Below are 25,244 nucleotides of genomic sequence, written 5' to 3' on the forward strand. Positions count from 1 at the left end.
AAAGAACTATGTACCAAGCCCCGACCTGATATTCAAGATATGCAGTTAAAGGAAAATGACTGCATTATGCTTGTTGATGGATCCTGTTTGAGAGATTCACTCGGAATGCTGAGAGCTGATTACGTTGTATTTATCATAGCTGGTATTATTGAAGCTTCCTGGCTCGAGAGAGTGTATTCCGCACAAGTGGCAGAATTAAATTGTCCTTACTAAGGCATGCCACGCAGCTGAAAATCTGAGAGTCGCTATCTATACTGACAGCAGATACGGATTTGGAATTGTACATGATTTTGGCCAATTGTGGTCACAGAGAGGTTTCATGACCTCTTCTGGTTCTCTTGTGAAAAACAGTGAACAAATTAAGGATTTGTTACATGCGATTCAGTTACCTCTTGAAATTGCTGTGGTGAAATGCAATGCTCATGTTTAAGTCACAAGACTTTGTGTCCCTGGGAAACGGCTATGCAGATCAAGTCGCAAGATTTTGCGCATTGAACTGTATATCGTTCAAGAATCAGTGGGAATTATTACCGCAAACTGAAAAGGACACATGTTTGAACCTTGCATTAAGGGTGGTTGATTAACTAGATGAGCTAAAAACCCTACAGAGTCGTGCTAGCAAGGAAGAAAAACGCTCCTGCCAGAGAATGCAATGCGTACAAAGAGCTGATGACTTGTTGGTCTAAGAGGAGGGGAAACTGGTTTTGCCAAACTGTCTTCTGTAACAATTTGCGAGGCTTTACCATGGAGAGGCACATCTTGGGAGAGATGCAATGATCAGGTCATTCAAGATTGACTGGCTTAACCCAAAATTCAGACATGCCGCGGAGGTTACTTGTCACAGGTGCATCATCTGTTAACAGATGAATGCCGGAAAAGGGACTGTGGTAACTTTGAGCCACATAGGGAGAGCTGGTGGTCCATTTAGCAAGATGCAAATGGATTTCATTGAGATGCCTGTTTGTGGAGGATTGAAGTACTTGTTGGTGATTGTGTGTGTTTTCAGCCACTTGATTGCAGCCTACCCCGCACGTAGAAATGACAGTCTCACAGTAGCAAAGCTGCTGCTTAGGGAACTAATAACCAGGTTCGGGTTTCCGGTCTCTATAGCATCAGATAGGGGCAGACACTGACAATGAAGTGATTAAGCTCTTGTGTGCCACATTAGACATTGAACAGAAGCTGCATTGTAGCTACCGCCCTGAAGCATCAGGACTAGTAGAACAAATGAATGGTACCTTGAAATCGAGAACGGCGAAGATGTGCGCAGCTACCAATATGAAATGGCCAGATGCATTGCCCTTAGTGCTGATGTTGATGAGGAACACCCCTGATAAGAAGACAGGACTATCACCCCATGAGACCCTTATGGGTAGAGCTAGGAGGCTGCCCGCAGTACCTGCAAATGCTCTTGTGAATATCACGGATGATATGGTGTTGGACTACTGCAAAGGTTTGGCTGATGTTGTTCGCGCTTTTTCTCACCAGGTGGAAGCCAACACATTGCCACCGATCAGTGATCCAGGTCACATTCTGCAAGCCGATGCCTGGGTGGTTGTCAAGAAGCACGTGAGAAAGTAGTGTTTGGAGCCGCGCTGGAAGGGGCCATATCAAGTAATATTGACAACAACCACTGCTGTGAAATGTGCAGGCGTTCCAAACTGGATACATGCCAGTCACACAAAGGTGGTAACGTGTCCAAATGACGAGGAACTTGAAGATTCCGACTCAACGGTTCTAGAGAGGGGAAGTCTCAGGGCCTGAAAACAGCCAAGAGAGAACTGAGACTATAGGAGAGCCCACTGTGAACAGCCTAGTCCCTCAAACAAATGAGTTCGAGAGAGGTGACAATGTGCCTATCTCAGTAGAGGCAGCAGGAGAACTAAATCAAGGAGAGGTTCTCCCAGAAGCAGACGGATACGGGTTAGAGCTTGAACCCGTTACAGATCCAGAAGAAGAAGGGGAAATAGTAGAAAGAGATCAAAGTACACCGGCATCCCCTGAGCCAGTTGCAGGTCCACCAAGAGAAAACACCATAGCACAAGAGGAGGGTGCTGTTCAGCGTCCTGAAAGAACAAGCAGGAAAAAGACGCATAAGGGAGATGACTGGCCAGAGAAGCAGGCTGTGAAAGAAAGGATCGTACCAGGTGAAACAATAACAAAAGAAACCAACACCACAAGAACAGAAGATCTGAGTGAAGGAGAATTGCAAGGCAAAGGAAGATTGAAAAGAAAGAGAACTGCAAACAGAAGGTACGCAGGTCCTGAATGGGCATATGCAACAACATCTGAATGGCAAAAATAATTCTTAGCATTCTGTTTTGATCGAGAAGTACCAGGCCAATACTACGGTACCTGAAATCAATCAGGAAAAGAGACTGTGTTAAAACTGAAATTGAAAAGAAATTGAACGTTGGAAAAGCTAAGAAAGAGACTTATAAATTACCGGATGTGACACTGATAACCCGAAATGACTTTGAAAACCCGATTATGACAAGCTGCTAACCTGATTTGAAAAAAGAGTCCTGGAGTGAGTGAAATGCTGTGAATATACGCAGAGAGAAAGAGACTTTTTGCATTAAGAAAAAGAAAAAAAAATGAAAAAAAAAAGATAATTTCACATCGTCCTCAATTGATTATTGTTCTGCTATCTGATTCTTTACAGACATGGCTTATAATAGAGGTAGTAACAAAAAGGGTAAGGTGTGTGGTTGGTGGAGTCTTAAATTAGGTATCGTGTGTGCGATAATAATTGTAGGTGTGATTGTGGGAATGCGTGGTTGGATAAGAAAGTGACTAACAATGCTTCAAAACCTGAGATTACAACGCTAACACCGTGGGAAAAGTTTGAGCAGGATGCAAGACACTTGCATGAGGGAACTAACTCAAAGGGGGAACTTTCCACTAATGTCTTCTATCGCTTGATGAATGAGTATGTTGAAACGATGGATGTGAAAAACTGTTGTGTGCACAAAGATTCCTTCATCAGTGCAAGAAGGGGTCACCTATCATAGTCTTCCTTTAACATACAGGATAAGTTGTAGCTTGCTATTAACAAGATTCTATAATCAAGAGCATGTGCAATACTTCTATTCAAATTTGGATGTAGTGTTCTCTTTTGTGCCTGTAATTGAGTTTCTGAACAACTTAGCTAAGGAGCATAGTATAAAATTAGAGGTTTCTTTGAACCAACACTTACATTTGGGACAGCTTATGCACACGCAATAATCTGACTTGCTTATTGACACCTGTAGAGAAAAGCTTTTGAGATCACACTGATGATAGACGCAAAGCATTGAAAGAAAGATTAGAAAAGGGGCTAGAGAAACGCACATATGCAAATTATTATGCTTACACTGCAAAAAAGACGCAAGGCAAACTAGCTATAGATGCATTACATGTAGGAAGGCTTTGTACATATAGGCGCAAATCTGAACATGACACTATTTGTGGGAACGAGTGAATGCAGGCATGTGTTTTTGTTTCAGAGTAAATGGACATTCATGTTAAATGGACAGGACCCAGCGATCCCTGGGATCTATTATATCTGTGGACTTAATGCTTATTACCGTCTCCCTAAGGGATGGTATGAGACATGCTATATGGGAATAGTTTTCCCAAAGATTTACCAGATTGATGACTTAAAGCAAATACCTAAAACGTCTGAATTACAACATACTAGACAAAAACGAGAGACAGCGGCTGCTGTCGTTGGTGACCTATTTGGAGCCATAATTCCTTCGGTAGGGGTTATTTTAAACTCCATGAAGATTCAAAAGTTGTCTACTATTGTGGATAACATGCTGACAAATTTCACAGGGGCTATACTCCTGATGGATACTGAACTTGCAGCGGAAAGAGCTATGACTCTTCAAAATCGGCTTGCTTTAGAAATTCTTTTAGAAAAGAGCGGCGGAGTCTGCAAGATGCTCAACGAGCGTCATTGTTGCTCATATATACCTGATAATAGTAAAAAGATTAGAGGTATGCTTACTAACCAAACTAAAGATAGTGCAGATTTGAAGGAACCCGGAGTGTGGGAGAAATTAGGAAAGGGAATTGCCAGAGTAGGGAGCTGGTAACATTTGGAATGGGGTACTTGCACAAATATTAGGTGGTCTATTAATTGTTCTGGCCTGTCTATTAGGATTATGGGGAGCTTGCAAAATAAATTACAAAATTAAAAGTAATTGGACAAAGAGGAGTAAAAAGAATGCAGAAAATGAAAGGAAGAAAATGTTTAATGAAATTTGGGAGAGTTCACACAAGGGACAAGATGTTGAAATGCGCATTATGAGTAAAGTGAAAAATTAAGGTGAAAAGGTCAAAGGGGGAAAGGTTTGTGTGATGACGAACGTCAGAGGAGGGACAGAGAGCGTAACATATAATCTATTTTAACATGAAATGTTTATGAATTAATGTGTGATAATGCTGCATAGAAACAATAATAATTTTTGCTTAAAGGTGCACTTGAAATGTGACCACGTGGAGTGGCCGCCAATGTATACGTAGACTAATGATAATGACCAAAATGTTTTGTATTACGTTTAAATAAGTTTATACTAATGATTGCATTATTGAATCTGTGCTGAAATCCTCATAGGCCTTAAGTTAGCATGAGCCGAAGTTTAGCTGCTTGGCTTTCATATTAAATGTATTTTTCTATCTTGCAGTGTGCTGACTCATAAAAGGACACAACCTTATTATTATTTTCTCCTCCAAGCTAAAAGACGAACGTAACCATGTTAGATCCGTTCTCACAGCCTTTTCTTGTTTGCAGAATAAATGTTAAAAACAAACTGAAACAGTGTAGATTAATGTAATGTAGAAGGTCATTCAAACCGGTGAAGACAATGGAACTGCTGACCAAAAGATGTGCAAAGAATTACAGAAAGATGAAATCATACCGGACGTACCACCTCTGAAGATGTCAATTATGAAGACCAATCAAAGACTTGTAAAATAATATGGGGTGAAGAGTTAGGTTACCTAATGTATTTTCTGATAGGTTAAAGATAGTGGGGTATAACAGATGACCAATAGAATTTTGGGGGAATGTACAATGGAAAAGGGATAAAAACCCATGTCACGGGGAGTCATTTAGAATTAGGTAGGGAATGCTATTGATTTTATCCAGAAACTTTGTCACTCTGTTTGGTGATTTATTGGTTTACTTAAAACCATATTTGCCCTTAGAATTGTCCATTTTACACTTTGCCTCCTTATGAGGGAAGTGCCCTTTTGCCCCGGAGCTGAGATTTGACTGATGGCGAATTGACTGATATCCTGAAGACGAAGACAGAACCTGTGTGCTGACCTAAACCTTGGAGGGTAATTATGACAATGCATTTGTAATTTGTCTGTTTGCTTTTCCTTTCTAGGTACCAAATGCTTACTTTTAACAGCGACCATAGTTAGATGTTTTCCAAATTGTTGTTCTAAATTGTTTTGCATGAAGCCCAACAAGCTAATGCTAATCAGTGGTTAAGGCAGGTGTTCACTAAACTGACGCAAATAGACAAAATGACTGAATCTATGCTTTGTTGAACTGACGCGATATTGACTCTCTGCTAAGTTGATCTATGTTCACGCCTTGTTATGTTCTGATGTTTGTGATTCTCGCATTAATGAAATCTTATCAACGTTGCCATATCGTGATTATGCTATTATGTTTCTTGGTGTTGAGATTAACGCATCTGCTTTTAGACTGTAATTAATAGGGAATAAAACGTATAAAATTCTATTAAACTGGTGTGATTATTCATGGCTGAAAGGTCATGGTAGCGTCTTGAATTTATTAGTGACTGACTGAAGTGAAATGCATAGTCATGATAAATATTGATGACATTATTGATGAACATATTGATTAGTTATCACGTCCTAAGGTGTCTCTCAACTGGGTCAAAAGATTCATTGGCCTAAAATGAGTCCTGATGTGTAATAAATTATCATAAAGGGACGTGTTTACTAAATTTGGCTTTACCAACTGAGGGGGGGGGGGGGGGTGGGGTGGGGGAGACGTGGGCAAGAGCTCCCCCCCCCCCCAAAAGGGGGCAATTTATTTTATGCCATTTTTGCCCCCTTCCCCCTTGGGGGCATATCAGCCTATTATTTTTAGGCCCATCTGCCCCGGGTGGCAGAAGCCACCAAGACACCAGGGATTATTTTTTTTGGCCTCCTTTGTTTTTTTTGTGTTGGGGTGGGGGGGGGCGCTCTCTTTGGCATGGGTTACCCCCCAATGCACTGTTGGGTAGGTCTGCCCCCTTGGGGAAGATAAGCCTATTTTGTTTTAGGCCCATCTCCCCCTAAGCGGGGCAGAATCCACTTAGCGCCAAGGAGAGAGAGAGGGAGGGAGAGAGAGAGGGAGGAAGAAAGAGAAAGAGAGAGAAAGAAAAAGAGAGAAAGAAAGAGAGAGAAAGAAAAAGAGAGAAAGAAAGAGAGAAAGAAAAAAAGAGAGAAAGAGAGAAAGAAAGAGAGAAAGAGAGAGAAAGAGAGAGAGAAAGAGAGAGAAAGAAAGAGAGAAAGAGAGAGAAAGAGAGAGAGAAAGAGAAAGAAAGAGAGAAAGAGAAAGAAAGAGAGAGAGAGAGAGAAAGAAAGAGAGAGAGAGAAAAAGAAAGAGAGAGAGAAAGAAAGAAAGAGAAAGAAAAAGAAGGGGGAAAGAGGGGGAAAGAGAGAAGAGAGAGAAGAGAGAATGAAAGAAAGGGAAAGAGAAGGAGAATAAGAGAAAAGAAAGAAAGTGTGTGTCTGTGAAAGAGAAAGAGAAAAAGAATGTCTAAGAGAAAAAGAAAGAGAAAAACAGAGCGAGAGAGAAAGAGCGTGTTTGTCTGTCCGCCACTTGGGCATGGGATTCAGCACAGTACTGGTGGCAGAGAACACTAGACACCAGGGAAAATTTCTAAATATATGGTGGCGGGGTTTTTGTCGACTGGCAAAGTATTTGCATTTGTGACTATAACAGTTTATTTCTCCTTTTTGTTCTAGTTCAAAGCTTTTGCTTCCCATTCTGTGGCTTGTTGCGGTTTTGGCAGTGATTAACCTGCGGTTTCCGTAGTTGCATGTTTTAGGTAAAGTAAAAACAATTTACACCAAAGAAGTACTGTTGTCATGCATGAATGATGTTTGTAGGTGATGTACTAAATGCAGGATTGTGTGTGAAACTGTCCTTGGATTTCTGCAAAATGATATTTGTGTTGTCTTACGTCTAATTTTCTTTACTTTTTTCTTTTTAGTGGGATATCATTGGTGATTGCTGTGTCTGTGCAGAGTAGTTACTGGCGAGTCTAGCTTTTTCAGCCAAGTGAGTGGTATAGTTTTTGAGGATATAACTCTTTTGATAAAGCCACACTTTGTTTATTACTTATTTTAAACAGTGCTGGTGTGGTTTGCGCATTTGTCAAGTTACACTTCTTAGAAAGGATCATGGCTAGTCGCACAGTGAAAACTCAGCAGGTTGTTGGCATGCTTTGTGAGTCATCTCCGGATCATGATTATGAGACTGACTGCATTTGAAGCAGAGGAGGAAGTGAGAGATTCTGGCAGAGTTTTCTGTCGGAGAGGAATCTTCTGATGAGTAAGCCACTCTGAGTACACATGAAGGGCCTGTTTTAGAGGAGGACATTGATGTGCCAATAGTGCAGCAGCCTGGGGCTGAAAGGTTTTCCACTAGAAGACCTGACAACTGGGTTGCCCCAAACATGGAGCAGCCACAGTTGCCTGCCTTTAGTGGTTTCCCAGGGTGTAGCATAAATACAGAAAACGTTTTGCTTGTCAATTTCTTTGAGTCGTTTATGGACAATGTATTTTTGGAAGAGATTGCTGAGCAGACTAATTTGTATGCGGAGTAGTATTTGAGGGACAACGCTGCCAGACTTAGTCCTCAGTCTAGAGCTACCCAGTGGATTCCCACAAATCTGGAAGAGATGAAAAAGTTCTTGGGTTTTACTTTTTTGATGGGGTTGATAAGGGAGCAGTCACTGGCTTCTAATTGGTCTCCTAGTCCCTTGATGGCAACAGCTATATTTCCTGCAACCATGACTCGTAATCGGTATTTGCTTCTTCTTCGGATGCTGCATTTTAATGACAATGCTTTAGCATTGCCACGAGATCATCCTGATTGAGACAGTCTATTTAAGATTAGGCCTGTCCATGATCATTTTGTAGATCGGTTTTCAGAGGTGAATGTTCCAGGCAAAGAAAGAACTGTGGACGAGTCTTTGGTCCTGATCAAGGGGCGTTTTTTTTAAGCAGTACATTCCTAGCAAGAGGGCACGGTATGGAATTAAGATGTCTGCGCTATCTGAAAGTAGTACAGGATATGTTTATAAATTTCCGGATCTACACTGGTAGGGATTCCAGTGTTGACCCCCCCTGGTTGTCCACCCACTTTTAGAGTTAGTGAGAAAATTGTGTGGGAACTTGGTAGACGACTGTTTAACAAAGGTCACCATTTGTACATAGATCACGTCTACACTGGAGTGCAGTTGTTCAATGAATTGTTCAGAGTGGACAATGTTGCTTGGGGCACAATATGTTCCGACCGGAAAGGCTATCCAAGGGAGCTTGTCTGTATATAAAAAAAAAAAAAAAATTTTTAAAACCCTCAAGGGACAGTGCGGTGCCTTGCGTAATAATGAGCTGCTAGCTCTGAAATTTGCAGACAGGAGGGATGTGTGCATGCTAACTACCATCCATGAGGAGTACCTCCCCTGTGGCTGTTTGGGGTCAGATTGCGGACGTGCGCAAACCTGCATGCATTTTGGACTACAATAAGCACATGGGTGGTGTTGGTAGAGTAGATCAGAGGTTGGAACCTTACACTGCTCTTCATAAGTCTTAGGTGTAGTATAAAAAGTTGGCCATCCATTTATTTCATTTGGCAACTTTTAATGCTTTTTTTGAGTTCAAGGATTGTTCCCCGGAGTCAAGGGTGAAATTTTAATTTCAGGAGTCAGTGATAGAGAGCCTTATTGTGGTGGGACACGCAAGTGTTCCTAGAGTAGCAGTGGTGGAGGATGTGGCTAGATTGAAAGATCGCCACTTTCCTGATCAGATTCTTCCCAATCCTAAAAAAGACTTTCCCGCTAAGAAATGTAGAGTGTGCCTGAAGAGGTATCTGGAGGGAGAGGTATCTGGAGGGAGAGCCGGATGTACTGCCCGGACTGTCTTTCAAAGCTTGGGCTGTGTGTGGCTCGCTGTTTCAGGAATTACCACACACAGAAGAATTACTGGGAACTACCATAAGCATATATCTGACGTTTTATATTTTCATATGTTCAGTTTCACGGCTGGCATTACGGTCATGTATTCAGTTAGAGCTTTTGTGTTTGTAGTTTTGTATTTATTTATAATTAGTTAGGTGTTTCTTTGTTGTTTAAAAAACAACAAAAAGTGATGGCGGTGTGCATGGAGTGGCGCCTAGATGGTGGTGTCCATGGAGTGGCACTTGGATGGCAGTGTGCGTGGGGTGGCGCTTGGCTGGCAGTGTGCGTGGAGTGGCGCTTGGCTGGCATGCCAGCCAAATGTCAGTCCACACACTCCCATCAGCTCGTGTGATTGCTGTATCAAGCACGTTGGCGTACGAAAGTGATGGGCCCTTGAATCGCTCTCTCTGTTGATGCAAGTGCTGTAATGTGCTGGGCCTGCAGCTGGCAGCGTGAATGGTCTTGCGCATGTCATGTAGGAAAGGTGTGTGAATGGACTGTAAAGTGGTTGGTGTCTTGACACGGCTTTACAGCTCCTGAGCTGCGAGTCACTGGTTCAGTTTTTGGGCCTTTCAGTTATTAACAGTGCATTTAATTTGTGAAATCTCTTGTTCATAAAATTTGATCTATTGAACAGTCACTCACCTTCTTGCCAAATCCAACCAGTATGTGTGGTAAAAATGACAAAACCTGCCCCGATGTAATCAGGTGTAGCAGCACACCTGTGACATGCTAGGTGACTCGGTGGGACCCCAATGATGAAGCATGCCACCAACTTTGTTGGTGGATGAGGGGTGTTTTTAACATAACCTAAGTGTGTTTCTTTTCACAATTTTAGCATTTGCGACATCAGAGAAGGATGTTGAAACAGCAATATGATCTATTACAAAACTACCTCATTTTCGGGGGGGGGGGGGGGGGGGGGTCTGTCATCTAGGGAAACCTACCAATCCTAGACATTTTTTTTAAACTAGACACCTGGAGGAGTCCAGAGAGGTGTGGATTGCGTGGATCCACCAACATTTTCTTACCCAGACTCATCTGCAAACCTCAAACTTTTCTTAAAAAAAGCATATTTTCTTTGTAGGGTCACTGCGCCGGCACAAATTTCCTACCACCCAGCATAGCTCCTCTTAGATTCCAGAACTTTCCATCACCGAAATGTGCGGTAAAAGTTTTTTTTGGCACGTTTTGAGGTTTGCAAAGGATTCTGGGTAACAGAACCTGATGAGAGCCCCACGAGTCACCCTATTCTGAATTTCCCTAGGTGTCTAGTTTTTAGAAATGTCCAGGTTTGGTAGGTTATCCTAGGTGTCAGCTGAGCTAGAGGCCAGTATCCACAGCTAGGCACTGTCAGTTTTCTTTGGGAAAATGTGAGATGTCCATGTTGCGTTTCCTGTCACGGGCATTAGACCTACCCACACAAGTGAGGTACCATTTTTATCGGGGGACCTGGTGGAACACAGAATAAAAGAACAATTGTTATTACCCATGGTCTCTCTAAAATTTTTCCTTCCAAATACAAGACAGAGTGTAAAAATGACGTCTGTTTGAGAAATGCCCTGTAATTCACATGCTAGTATGGGGACCCTGGAATTCAATGTGCAAATAACCACTGCTTCTCAACACCTAATCTAGTGCACATTTTAGAAATACAAAATTTTCCATGATACCTATTTTTGACTCTTTATATCTTAACAAATAAATTGCTGTATACCCGGTATGCAATGAAAACCCATTGCAAGGTGCACCTCATTTATTGGCTTTGGATACAGAAGTGTTACCTCTAGTCCCTCTCACCATCTTGTATTTGTCATTATGTCCATAAAAAACAGTTTCTCACCTTGTTTATTACAGGCTACCAGCAGCAAGGGACAATTCTTCAGCACCTCACGGTCAGTAAGTACTTGGTACAAAAGTTCTGCCACATCTTTCACTTCCCGTTGGAAGGCTGAGCTATCAACCACAAACACAATTGCCCTGCAGGTAAAACAAATATGAAAGCTCACCTAGAATTTAAGATTTGTTCAGAAGAAGATCACTGCTTCTCTTCAAACATGTACATAGAGATCCAAAACTAAACCCCCCGATGAAAAGAAAAAAAAAAAAAAAAGTGTAACTGCCATTCAAACTTCTAGCCCTCTGAACGAATGCTGCAATGGTAAACTCCCATCAGGAACTAGATCTGGAACGATCTAACAAATACGATTCACAACGGAAGAGTGTAAGGAAATGCCTCCTTGGCATGGTTGCCCCCTGACTTTTTGCCTTTGCTGATGCTATGTTTACAATTGAAAGTGTGCTGAGGCCTGCTAACCAGGCCCCAGCACCAGTGTTCTTTCCCTAACCTGTACTTTTGTATCCACAATTGGCAGACCCTGGCATCCAGATAAGTCCCTTGTAACTGGTACTTCTAGTACCAAGGGCCCTGATGCCAAGGAAGGTCTCTAAGGGCTGCAGCATGTCTTATGCCACCCTGGAGACCTCTCACTCAGCACAGACACACTGCTTGCCAGCTTGTGTGTGCTAGTGAGGACAAAACGAGTAAGTCGACATGGCACTCCCCTCAGGGTGCCATGCCAGCCTCTCACTGCCTATGCAGTATAGGTAAGACACCCCTCTAGCAGGCCTTACAGCCCTAAGGCAGGGTGCACTATACCATAGGTGAGGGTACCAGTGCATGAGCATGGTACCCCTACAGTGTCTAAACAAAACCTTAGACATTGTAAGTGCAGGGTAGCCATAAGAGTATATGGTCTGGGAGTCTGTCAAACACGAACTCCACAGCACCATAATGGCTACACTGAAAACTGGGAAGTTTGGTATCAAACTTCTCAGCACAATAAATGCACACTGATGCCAGTGTACATTTTATTGTAAAATACACCACAGAGGGCACCTTAGAGGTGCCCCCTGAAACCTATCCGACTATCTGTGTAGGCTGACTGGTTCCAGCAGCCTGCCACACTAGAGACATGTTGCTGGCCCCATGGGGAGAGTGCCTTTGTCACTCTGAGGCCAGTAACAAAGCCTGCACTGGGTGGAGATGCTAACACCTCCCCCAGGCAGGAGCTGTAACACCTGGCGGTGAGCCTCAAAGGCTCACCCCTCTGTCACAGCCCAGCAGGGCACTCCAGCTTAGTGGAGTTGCCCGCCCCCTCCGGCCACAGCCCCCACTTTTGGCGGCAAGGCTGGAGGGAACAAAGAAAGCAACAAGGAGGAGTCACTGGCCAGTCAGGACAGCCCCTAAGGTGTCCTGAGCTGAAGTGACTCTAACTTTTAGAAATCCTCCATCTTGCAGATGGAGGATTCCCCCAATAGGGTTAGGATTGTGACCCCCTCCCCTTGGGAGGAGGCACAAAGAGGGTGTACCCACCCTCAGGGCTAGTAGCCATTGGCTACTAACCCCCCAGACCTAAACACGCCCTTAAATTTAGTATTTAAGGGCTACCCTGAACCCTAGAAAATTAGATTCCTGCAACTACAAGAAGAAGGACTGCCTAGCTGAAAAACCCCTGCAGAGGAAGACCAGAAGACGACAACTGCCTTGGCTCCAGAAACTCACCGGCCTGTCTCCTGCCTTCCAAAGATCCTGCTCCAGCGACGCCTTCCAAAGGGACCAGCGACCTCGACATCCTCTGAGGACTGCCCCTGCTTCGAAAAGACAAGAAACTCCCGAGGACAGCGGACCTGCTCCAAGAAAAGCTGCAACTTTGTTTCCAGCGGCTTTAAAGAACCCTGCAAGCTCCCCGCAAAAGGCGTGAGACTTGCAACACTGCACCCGGCGACCCCGACTCGGCTGGTGGCGATCCAACACCTCAGGAGGGACCCCAGGACTACTCTAAGACTGTGAGTACAAAAACCTGTCCCCCCTGAGCCCCCACAGCGCCGCCTGCAGAGGGAATCCCGAGGCTTCCCCTGACCGCGACTCTTTGAATCCAAAGTCCCGACACCTGGGAGAGACCCTGCACCCGCAGCCCCCAGGACCTGAAGGACCGGACTTTCACTGGAGGAGTGACCCCCAGGAGTCCCTCTCCCTTGCCCAAGTGGAGGTTTCCCCGAGGAACCCCCCCCTTGCCTGCCTGCAGCGCTGAAGAGATCCCTAGATCTCCCATTGACTTCCATTACAAACCCGACGCTTGTTTCTACACTGCACCCGGCCGCCCCCGCGCTGCTGAGGGTGAAATTTCTGTGTGGGCTTGTGTCCCCCCCGGTGCCCTACAAAACCCCCCTGGTCTGCCCTCCGAAGACGCGGGTACTTACCTGCCAGCAGACCGGAACCGGGGCACCCCCTTCTCTCCATTCTAGCCTATGTGCTTTGGGCACCACTTTGAACTCTGCACCTGACCAGCCCTGAGCTGCTGGTGTGGTGACTTTGGGGTTGCTCTGAACCCCCAACGGTGGGCTACCTTGGACCAAGAACTAAGCCCTGTAAGTGTCTTACTTACCTGGTAAAACTAATCAAAACTTACCTCCCCTAGGAACTGTGAAAATTGCACTAAGTGTCCACTTTTAAAACAGCTATTTGTGAATAACTTGAAAAGTATACATGCAATTTTGATGATTTGAAGTTCCTAAAGTACTTACCTGCAATACCTTTCGAATGAGATATTACATGTAAAATTTGAACCTGTGGTTCTTAAAAATAAACTAAGAAAAGGTATTTTTCTATATAAAAACCTATTGGCTGGATTTGTCTCTGAGTGTGTGTACCTCATTTATTGTCTATGTGTATGTACAACAAATGCTTAACACTACTCCTTGGATAAGCCTACTGCTCGACCACACTACCACAAAATAGAGCATTAGTATTATCTATTTTTACCACTATTTTACCTCTAAGGGGAACCCTTGGACTCTGTGCATGTTATTCCTTACTTTGAAATAGCACATACAGAGCCAACTTCCTACATTGGTGGATCAGCGGTGGGGTACAAGACTTTGCATTTGCTGGACTACTCAGCCAATACCTGATCACACGACAAATTCCAAAATTGTCATTAGAAATTCATTTTTGCAATTTGAAAAGTTTTCTAAATTCTTTAAAGTCCTGCTAGGGCCTTGTGTTAGTCCCTGTTAGCATTTCTTTTAGAGTTTAAAAGTTTGTTAAAAGTTTGAATTAGATTCTAGAATCAGTTTTAGTTTCTTAAAAAGTATTCCAACTTTTAGAAGCATAATGTCTAGCACAGATGTGAATGTGGTGGAACTCGACACCACACCTTACCTCCATCTACAGATGAGAGAGCTAAGGTCACTCTGTAAACTAAAGAAAATAACAATGGGCCCCAAACCTACCAAAATACAGCTCCAGGAGCTTTTGGCAGAGTTTGAAAAGGCCAACCCCTCTGAGGGTGGCAACTCAGAGGAAGAGGATAGTGACTTGGAGGACAATTCCCCCCTACCAGTCCTATCTAGGGAGAACAGGGTCCCTCAAACCCTGACTCCTAAAATAATAGTCAGAGATGCTGGTTCCCTCACAGGAGAGACCAACACCTCTGAAATCACTGAGGATAGCCCCAGTGAAGAGGACATCCAGTTAGCCAGGATGGCCAAAAGATTGGCTTTGGAAAGACAGATCCTAGCCATAGAAAGGGAAAGACAAGAGATGGGCCTAGGACCCATCAATGGTGGCAGCAACATAAATAGGGTCAGAGATTCTCCTGACATGTTGAAAATCCCCAAAGGGATTGTAACTAAATATGAAGATGGTGATGACATCACCAAATGGTTCACAGCTTTTGAGAGGGCTTGTGTAACCAGAAAAGTGAACAGATCTCACTGGGGTGCTCTCCTTTGGGAAATGTTCACAGGAAAGTGTAGGGATAGACTCCTCACACTCTCTGGACAAGATGCAGAATCTTATGACCTCATGAAGGGTACCCTGATTGAGGGCTTTGGATTCTCCACTGAGGAGTACAGGATTAGGTTCAGGGGGGCTCAAAAATCCTCGAGCCAGACCTGGGTTGACTTTGTTGACTACTCAGTGAAAACACTAGATGGTTGGATTCAAGGCAGTGGTGTAAGTAATTATGATGGGCTGTACAATTTATTTGTGAAAGAACACCTGTTAAGTAATTGTTTCAATGATAAACTGCATCAGCATCTGGTAGACCTAGGACCAATTTCTCCCCAAGAATTGGGAAAGAAGGCGGACCATTGGGTCAAGACAAGGGTGTCCAAGACTTCAACAGGGGGTGACCAAAAGAAAGGGGTCACAAAGACCCCCCAGCAGAAGGGTGATGAGACAACCAAAACTAAAAATAGTAAAGAGTCTTCTACAGGCCCCCAAAAACCTGCACAGGAGGGTGGGCCCAGAGCCTCTTCACAAAACAATGGGTACAAGGGTAAAAACTTTGATCCCAAAAAGGCCTGGTGTCATAGCTGTAAACAGCATGGACACCAAACTGGAGACAAGGCCTGTCCCAAGAAAGGTTCCACTCCAAACTCCCATCCAGGTAACACTGGTATGGCTAGTCTCCAAGTGGGATCAACAGTGTGCCCAGAGCAAATCAGGGTTCACACTGAAGCTACTCTAGTTTCTGAGGGTGGGGTGGATTTAGCCACACTAGCTGTCTGGCCGCCTAACATGCAAAAGTACAGACAGCAACTCTTAATTAATGGGACTAGAATAGAGGGCCTGAGGGATACAGGTGCCAGTGTCACCATGGTGACAGAGAAACTGGTTTCCCCTGGCCAATACCTGACTGGAAAAACTTACACAGTCACCAACGCTGACAATCAGAGAAAAGTACATCCCATGGCAATGGTTACTTTAGAATGGGGAGGGGTCAATGGCCTGAAACAGGTGGTGGTCTCCTCAAATATCCCAGTGGACTGTCTGCTTGGAAATGACCTGGAGTCCTCAGCATGGGCTGAGGTAGAGCTAAAAACCCATGCAGCAATGCTGGGTATCCCTGAACTGGTGTGTGTGAAAACAAGAGCACAGTGCAAGGCACAGGGTGAAAAAGTAGAGCTGGAGTCTGGAAAAATGGCCCAGCCTACCAAGAGAACAGGAAAGTCAGTTGGGAAACCAACTGCAACACAGCAAAAGAAAGGGAACCTCTCTTCTCAGGAAGAAGTTCTGCCCTCTGAGGGAACTGAGCCTTTGGAGCTTGAACCTTATCAGGTTGAGCTCTTAGGCCCAGGGGGACCCTCAAGGGAAGAGCTGTGTAAGGGACAAGAAACCTGTCCCTCTCTTGAAGGCCTTAGGCAGCAAGCTGCTGAAGAGTCCAAAGGCAAGAAAAATGGAACACATAGGGTCTATTGGGAAGATGGGCTCCTGTACACTGAGGCCAGAGACCCCAAACCTGGTGCCACTAGGAGAGTGGTAGTGCCTCAGCTGTTCAGAGAGTTCATCCTAACATTGGCCCATGACATTCCCCTTGCTGGACATTTGGGACAAACCAAGACGTGGGAGAGGTTAGTCAACCACTTCTACTGGCCCAATATGTCCAACATGGTTAAGGAGTTTTGCCTCTCCTGCCCCACCTGTCAAGCCAGTGGTAAGACAGGTGGGCATCCAAAGGCCCCCCTCATTCCACTTCCAGTGGTGGGGGTGCCCTTTGAAAGAGTGGGTGTGGACATAGTTGGTCCACTGGAACCTCCCACAGCCTCAGGAAATATGTATATCCTGGTAGTAGTGGATCATGCTACCAGGTATCCTGAAGCTATTCCCCTTAGGTCGACTACTGCCCCTGCAGTAGCCAAGGCCCTCATTGGTATCTTTACCAGGGTGGGTTTCCCTAAGGAGGTGGTGTCTGACAGAGGTACCAACTTCATGTCAGCATACCTAAAGCACATGTGGAATGAGTGTGGAGTGACTTATAAATTCACTACACCTTACCATCCACAAACTAATGGCTTAGTTGAGAGATTCAACAAGACATTAAAGGGCATGATCATGGGGCTCCCAGAAAAACTCAAAAGGAGATGGGATGTCCTCCTGCCATGTCTGCTTTTCGCTTACAGGGAGGTACCACAGAAGGGAGTAGGGTTCTCACCCTTTGAACTTCTGTTTGGTCATCCTGTAAGGGGACCACTTGCCCTTGTTAAAGAAGGCTGGGAGAGACCTCTCCATGAGCCTAAACAGGACATAGTGGACTATGTACTTGGCCTTCGCTCTAGAATGGCAGAGTACATGGAAAAGGCAACCAAAAACCTTGAGGCCAGCCAACAGCTCCAGAAGTTTTGGTATGACCAAAAGGCTGCACTGGTTGAGTTCCAACCAGGGCAGAAAGTCTGGGTTCTGGAGCCTGTGGCTCCCAGGGCACTCCAGGACAAATGGAGTGGCCCTTACCCAGTACTAGAGAGGAAGAGTCAGGTCACCTACTTGGTGGACCTGGGCACAAGCAGGAGCCCCAAGAGGGTGATCCATGTAAACCGCCTTAAGCTCTTCCACGACAGGGCTGATGTCAATCTGTTGATGGTAACAGATGAGGATCAGGAGGCAGAGAGTGAACCTCTCCCTGATCTTCTGTCATCAGACCCAAAAGATGGTACAGTAGATGGAGTGATCTACTCAGACACCCTCTCTGGCCAACAGCAAGCTGATTGTAGGAGAGTCCTACAACAGTTTCCTGAACTCTTCTCCTTAACCCCTGGTCAGACACACCTGTGTACCCATGAGGTGGACACAGGAGACAGCATGCCTGTCAAGAACAAAATCTTTAGACAGTCTGACCATGTTAAGGAAAGCATCAAGGTGGAAGTCCACAAGATGCTGGAATTGGGAGTAATTGAGCGCTCTGACAGCCCCTGGGCTAGCCCAGTGGTCTTAGTCCCCAAACCTCACACCAAAGATGGAAAGAAAGAGATGAGGTTTTGTGTGGACTACAGAGGGCTCAATTCTGTCACCAAGACAGATGCCCATCCCATTCCAAGAGCTGATGAGCTCATTGACAAATTAGGTGCTGCCAAATTTCTAAGTACCTTTGACTTGACAGCAGGGTACTGGCAAATAAAAATGGCACCTGGAGCAAAAGAAAAGACAGCATTCTCCACACCTGATGGGCATTATCAGTTTACTGTTATGCCCTTTGGTTTAAAGAATGCCCCTGCCACCTTCCAAAGGTTGGTGAATCAAGTCCTTGCTGGCTTGGAGTCCTTTAGCACAGCTTATCTTGATGATATTGCTGTCTTTAGCTCCACCTGGCAGGATCACCTGGTCCACCTGAGGAAGGTTTTGAAGGCTCTGCAATCTGCAGGCCTCTCTATCAAGGCATCCAAATGCCAGATAGGGCAGGGAACTGTGGTTTACTTGGGACACCTTGTAGGTGGAGGCCAAGTTCAGCCACTCCAACCCAAGATCCAGACCATTCTGGACTGGGTAGCTCCAAAAACCCAGACTCAAGTCAGGGCATTCCTTGGCTTGACTGGGTATTACAGGAGGTTTGTGAAGGGATATGGATCCATTGTGACAGCCCTCACTGAACTCACCTCCAAGAAAATGCCCAAGAAAGTAAACTGGACTGTGGAATGCCAACAGGCCTTTGACACCCTGAAACAGGCAATGTGCTCAGCACCAGTTCTCAAAGCTCCAGATTATTCTAAGCAGTTCATTGTGCAGACTGATGCCTCTGAACATGGGATAGGGGCAGTTTTGTCCCAAACAAATGATGATGGCCTTGACCAGCCTGTTGCTTTCATTAGCAGGAGGTTACTCCCCAGGGAGCAGCGTTGGAGTGCCATTGAGAGGGAGGCCTTTGCTGTGGTTTGGTCCCTGAAGAAGCTGAGACCATACCTCTTTGGGACTCACTTCCTAGTTCAAACTGACCACAGACCTCTCAAATGGCTGATGCAAATGAAAGGTGAAAATCCTAAACTGTTGAGGTGGTCCATCTCCCTACAGGGAATGGACTTTATAGTGGAACACAGACCTGGGACTGCCCATGCCAATGCAGATGGCCTTTCCAGGTTCTTCCACTTAGAAAATGAAGACTCTCTTGGGAAAGGTTAGTCTCATCCTCTTTCGTTTGGGGGGGGGTTGTGTAAGGAAATGCCTCCTTGGCATGGTTGCCCCCTGACTTTTTGCCTTTGCTGATGCTATGTTTACAATTGAAAGTGTGCTGAGGCCTGCTAACCAGGCCCCAGCACCAGTGTTCTTTCCCTAACCTGTACTTTTGTATCCACAATTGGCAGACCCTGGCATCCAGATAAGTCCCTTGTAACTGGTACTTCTAGTACCAAGGGCCCTGATGCCAAGGAAGGTCTCTAAGGGCTGCAGCATGTCTTATGCCACCCTGGAGACCTCTCACTCAGCACAGACACACTGCTTGCCAGCTTGTGTGTGCTAGTGAGGACAAAACGAGTAAGTCGACATGGCACTCCCCTCAGGGTGCCATGCCAGCCTCTCACTGCCTATGCAGTATAGGTAAGACACCCCTCTAGCAGGCCTTACAGCCCTAAGGCAGGGTGCACTATACCATAGGTGAGGGTACCAGTGCATGAGCATGGTACCCCTACAGTGTCTAAACAAAACCTTAGACATTGTAAGTGCAGGGTAGCCATAAGAGTATATGGTCTGGGAGTCTGTCAAACACGAACTCCACAGCACCATAATGGCTACACTGAAAACTGGGAAGTTTGGTATCAAACTTCTCAGCACAATAAATGCACACTGATGCCAGTGTACATTTTATTGTAAAATACACCACAGAGGGCACCTTAGAGGTGCCCCCTGAAACCTATCCGACTATCTGTGTAGGCTGACTGGTTCCAGCAGCCTGCCACACTAGAGACATGTTGCTGGCCCCATGGGGAGAGTGCCTTTGTCACTCTGAGGCCAGTAACAAAGCCTGCACTGGGTGGAGATGCTAACACCTCCCCCAGGCAGGAGCTGTAACACCTGGCGGTGAGCCTCAAAGGCTCACCCCTCTGTCACAGCCCAGCAGGGCACTCCAGCTTAGTGGAGTTGCCCGCCCCCTCCGGCCACAGCCCCCACTTTTGGCGGCAAGGCTGGAGGGAACAAAGAAAGCAACAAGGAGGAGTCACTGGCCAGTCAGGACAGCCCCTAAGGTGTCCTGAGCTGAAGTGACTCTAACTTTTAGAAATCCTCCATCTTGCAGATGGAGGATTCCCCCAATAGGGTTAGGATTGTGACCCCCTCCCCTTGGGAGGAGGCACAAAGAGGGTGTACCCACCCTCAGGGCTAGTAGCCATTGGCTACTAACCCCCCAGACCTAAACACGCCCTTAAATTTAGTATTTAAGGGCTACCCTGAACCCTAGAAAATTAGATTCCTGCAACTACAAGAAGAAGGACTGCCTAGCTGAAAAACCCCTGCAGAGGAAGACCAGAAGACGACAACTGCCTTGGCTCCAGAAACTCACCGGCCTGTCTCCTGCCTTCCAAAGATCCTGCTCCAGCGACGCCTTCCAAAGGGACCAGCGACCTCTACATCCTCTGAGGACTGCCCCTGCTTCGAAAAGACAAGAAACTCCCGAGGACAGCGGACCTGCTCCAAGAAAAGCTGCAACTTTGTTTCCAGCGGCTTTAAAGAACCCTGCAAGCTCCCCGCAAAAGGCGTGAGACTTGCAACACTGCACCCGGCGACCCCGACTCGGCTGGTGGCGATCCAACACCTCAGGAGGGACCCCAGGACTACTCTAAGACTGTGAGTACAAAAACCTGTCCCCCCTGAGCCCCCACAGCGCCGCCTGCAGAGGGAATCCCGAGGCTTCCCCTGACCGCGACTCTTTGAATCCAAAGTCCCGACACCTGGGAGAGACCCTGCACCCGCAGCCCCCAGGACCTGAAGGACCGGACTTTCACTGGAGGAGTGACCCCCAGGAGTCCCTCTCCCTTGCCCAAGTGGAGGTTTCCCCGAGGAACCCCCCCCTTGCCTGCCTGCAGCGCTGAAGAGATCCCTAGATCTCCCATTGACTTCCATTACAAACCCGACGCTTGTTTCTACACTGCACCCGGCCGCCCCCGCGCTGCTGAGGGTGAAATTTCTGTGTGGGCTTGTGTCCCCCCCGGTGCCCTACAAAACCCCCCTGGTCTGCCCTCCGAAGACGCGGGTACTTACCTGCCAGCAGACCGGAACCGGGGCACCCCCTTCTCTCCATTCTAGCCTATGTGCTTTGGGCACCACTTTGAACTCTGCACCTGACCAGCCCTGAGCTGCTGGTGTGGTGACTTTGGGGTTGCTCTGAACCCCCAACGGTGGGCTACCTTGGACCAAGAACTAAGCCCTGTAAGTGTCTTACTTACCTGGTAAAACTAATCAAAACTTACCTCCCCTAGGAACTGTGAAAATTGCACTAAGTGTCCACTTTTAAAACAGCTATTTGTGAATAACTTGAAAAGTATACATGCAATTTTGATGATTTGAAGTTCCTAAAGTACTTACCTGCAATACCTTTCGAATGAGATATTACATGTAAAATTTGAACCTGTGGTTCTTAAAAATAAACTAAGAAAAGGTATTTTTCTATATAAAAACCTATTGGCTGGATTTGTCTCTGAGTGTGTGTACCTCATTTATTGTCTATGTGTATGTACAACAAATGCTTAACACTACTCCTTGGATAAGCCTACTGCTCGACCACACTACCACAAAATAGAGCATTAGTATTATCTATTTTTACCACTATTTTACCTCTAAGGGGAACCCTTGGACTCTGTGCATGTTATTCCTTACTTTGAAATAGCACATACAGAGCCAACTTCCTACAAAGAGCTATTCCAGTGATTTATTGCATGCTTATACAGAATACACTCTTATTATTTAAGGCTCCCTGTTTTCCCTCATTACTGATTTCTGTTAGATAAATATGGACTGAAAACAATTGTTTCTGTTCCTGGGGACGTGCTAAAGACTTGAGGGACTACATATCGCAAGCTGCTTTGAGGCCCCAGGAGGCAGCCATTTTCACCAGCACCTGCACCCACTTGACACCAAAGAGCACTATAAAGCGCGTGGGGGCACTTCGCGGCACGGGAAAAGCCCGGGCCGAGGGCAGGCCCGTCCCCTCCCAGCGGAGCAGGGAAGAGGCTGGGCCACCCCCCTAACATTGACCTTTCAAGTAGGCATCACTGACCCTCGCTTTATATATTATTTTAATACTGTGGCACCCTGTAGGTTGCATCGTTATATTAATACTTTACAGAATATTTTATCACCAGCCACAGTACCAGATGGGTAAAAGGAAAGCAATAGAGGATGGGGCGGGGCAGGACAGCGCTAAAAACTAAGCAGAAAAGGCACAAGCATGCAGCTAGTAACTGCGTTATGGACAGAACTGACACACTTCTTGGTGAATGCGAAGGAATTTTAACCGCTTCTCAGGGAAATGACTGTAAGAGTGCTCCCCAACCAAAAGTAGGGCAGGCCCAAAGAAAATTGCTGAGATATTTGTAAAACGTAGACAACAGGACACAGCTAGTATAGGGCAGGAAGAGGGCAGGAATGTCATCACCCACGCTGTTCCATCTTCAGTGAACGAGCCACTGCTGGCAGCAACCGATTTAGCCCTTTAATTAATGCCCCAGACCCACATGATGACCCCGACCCAGTTACCAGGATGGGTGGACTAGTAGCCGCAAACACACACCTAACTCACATAAACACACGGCACATTCAATGCATAAAAGAACTAAAAAGGGAGGTATCAGAACTCAAGCTTGTGGTTAACTCCTTAACTGCAATAGTAAAGCAGCTAATTCCTCCATATGCCACGGCTACCATGAACTACACCCAAAGCCCAATTACAACCCTATCAGGCATCTCTATGAAGTTCGCCCAAATTACAAGCACCCAGTTGTGATGGCCCCATCTCAGCCGGCGCTAAGACCAAGAACTTCTACCAGCCTCCTTCACAGAACAGCTTAGGCGCAGGAAATGCATTACGCGACTATTACAAAATCCTCAAACTCATGAGCGACGCTGCCCCAGAAGCTACTACAACTGTTTAGTCGACATAAGATTATGGCCCCTAGTCATCGGCATGACTATCATTGAGAGAACTGAAAGTGACCACAATCCTCTCTCTGTCCATATGCTAGCTCTGGGTAGCTACCCACCCATGATTAAGTCCTCAGCAACAGCACTAGAGGGCATTAGTCTGGTTAACGACAAACGTCATCTAAAGTGGGACAAGGTTGTAGCTCGGCCCGCACTCATTAATGCAGCTAATAACACATTAAAGACTGCATTAATGGTCCTAGAGGAGGGTCCCCCAATCCCCAACGAGGAAATACGTTTAACCCACACCTCATGCTTCAGGGACATCGCGGCCCACTTCTCAGCATCCACAGCCCATGATGGCAAGAGACCTAAGGGTAGGCATCGCTGGTTTAATAAAATGTGCCAGTCCTCAAACAAGCATTTAATCCAAGCCATCAAATCCAAGGATGCCAACGCCATCCGCTTAGCTAGGAAGTCCTCCAAGCTAGCCATATGCAAAGCGAAGCGTGACCAAGATGATGAGTAGTGGACAGCACTCAGCGACACTGCGCACAAGAGGAATTGTAGTCTGTTTTGGTCCCTGGCAGCGCGAGGCCCATAAACCAGTGGATTGAACATAACTAACACTGCCCCAAAAGAGTGGGTATACCATTTCAGTGGGCTGTACTCCCAGGATCATGACAGCCCCATTCCTAATCTCATGGACCCTTGCTTAAACATTACTTCAGCACCCACCACCCAAGTGCCTCAGCTGTTTTACCAAAAAGACATAGTATATTCCCTAGGCACTAAAAAGGGTGGCAGGGCACCTGGCTCGGATGGTGTTCCAGTAGATCTGTTCTCAACTGATATTGCAACCTGGTCAAGATACATAACCATCATAACAAATACAATAGCATCGGGGCGCCAATCCCGGAGTCCTGGAAAGGGGCTATTGTTGTCCCGATCTTTAAAAAGGCGACAGATCACTCCCCTGCAACTACAGGCCAATCAGTCTTATCGATTGTGCGCAAAAAGGGTTCTGCCACTGTCTCTTGGGGAAGGTTGAAGACTGGATGACTGACTATGATATCCTTAGTCCCCTCATAGCTGGTTTCCGGAAAAAAATATCTACCACTGAGCAAGCCCTCAGGTTCCTATTTTTATACTGGTAATCAGTGCTCATTGGCAAAGGGAACTTGTATGTAGCTTTTGTGGACCTAAACTCTGCATCTGATCTAGAACCCCGCAACAAACTATGGGACTCTCTTTCCCGAATGGGAATTCCCGAGCACATCCCAACACTATGGATACGGCTCCACGAGGGCAATTATGCACGCGTCAGGTGGGACAACAAGGGGCAACTAACTAATAGAATCCAGGTATCAAGGGGTGTGCGGCAATGGTGTGTCCATGCCCCCACCCTCTTCTCCTTGTATATCAATGACATTGTCCCCTCTCTGCTTAGAGTGGAGCCTGATGCACCATCACTTGGCACACAAAAAATCCCCGTCTTGCTCTTTGCAGACGACACTCTCCTGATATCTGTAAGGAAATGACTCCCTGTTGCAGTTACTCCCAACTTTTTGCCTGATACTGATGCGGACTTGACTGAGAAGTATGCTGGGACCTGGCTAACCAGGCCCCAGCACCAGTGTTCTTTCACCTAAAATATACCATTGTTTCCACAATTGGCACACCCCTGGCACACAGATAAGTCCCTTGTAAAAGGTACCAGTGGTACCAAGGGCCCTGTGACCAGGGAAGGCCCCCCAAGGGCTGCAGCTTATGTTGTGCCACCCTAAGGGACCTCTCACCTAACACATGCACACTGCCATTGCAGATTGTGTGTGTTGGAGGGGAGAAAAAGGCAAAGTCGACATGGCATCCCCCTCAGGATGCCATGCACACAAAATGCTACCTGTGGCATAGGTAAGTCACCCCTCTAGCAGGCCTTGCAGCCCTAAGGCAGGGTGCATTATACCACAGGTGAGGGCATAGCTCCATGAGCAGTATGCCCCTACAGTGTCTAAGTCTATTCTTAGACATTGTAAGTACAGTTGTGGCCATAAAGTATATGGTCTGGGAGTTTGTCAAAAACGAACTCCACAGCTCCATAATGGCTACACTGAATAATGGGAAGTTTGGTATCAAACTTC

General features: G+C 46.0%; 1 protein-coding gene across 1 annotated transcript in view; it reads right to left on the bottom strand.

Moving 5' to 3' along the window:
* The window catches only part of SRPRB (SRP receptor subunit beta), a 115,195-nt gene that overhangs the window by 63,013 nt on the left and 26,938 nt on the right, over positions 1-25,244 (bottom strand). Inside the window, exon 5 of the mRNA XM_069213585.1 lies at positions 11,044-11,180. Coding sequence (XP_069069686.1) covers positions 11,044-11,180 — 137 coding nt within the window. The remainder of the gene's footprint in view (positions 1-11,043; positions 11,181-25,244) is intronic.

Source organism: Pleurodeles waltl, chromosome 11 (assembly GCF_031143425.1).
Source record: "Pleurodeles waltl isolate 20211129_DDA chromosome 11, aPleWal1.hap1.20221129, whole genome shotgun sequence".
In the NCBI taxonomy this organism is placed as follows: domain Eukaryota; kingdom Metazoa; phylum Chordata; class Amphibia; order Caudata; family Salamandridae; genus Pleurodeles; species Pleurodeles waltl.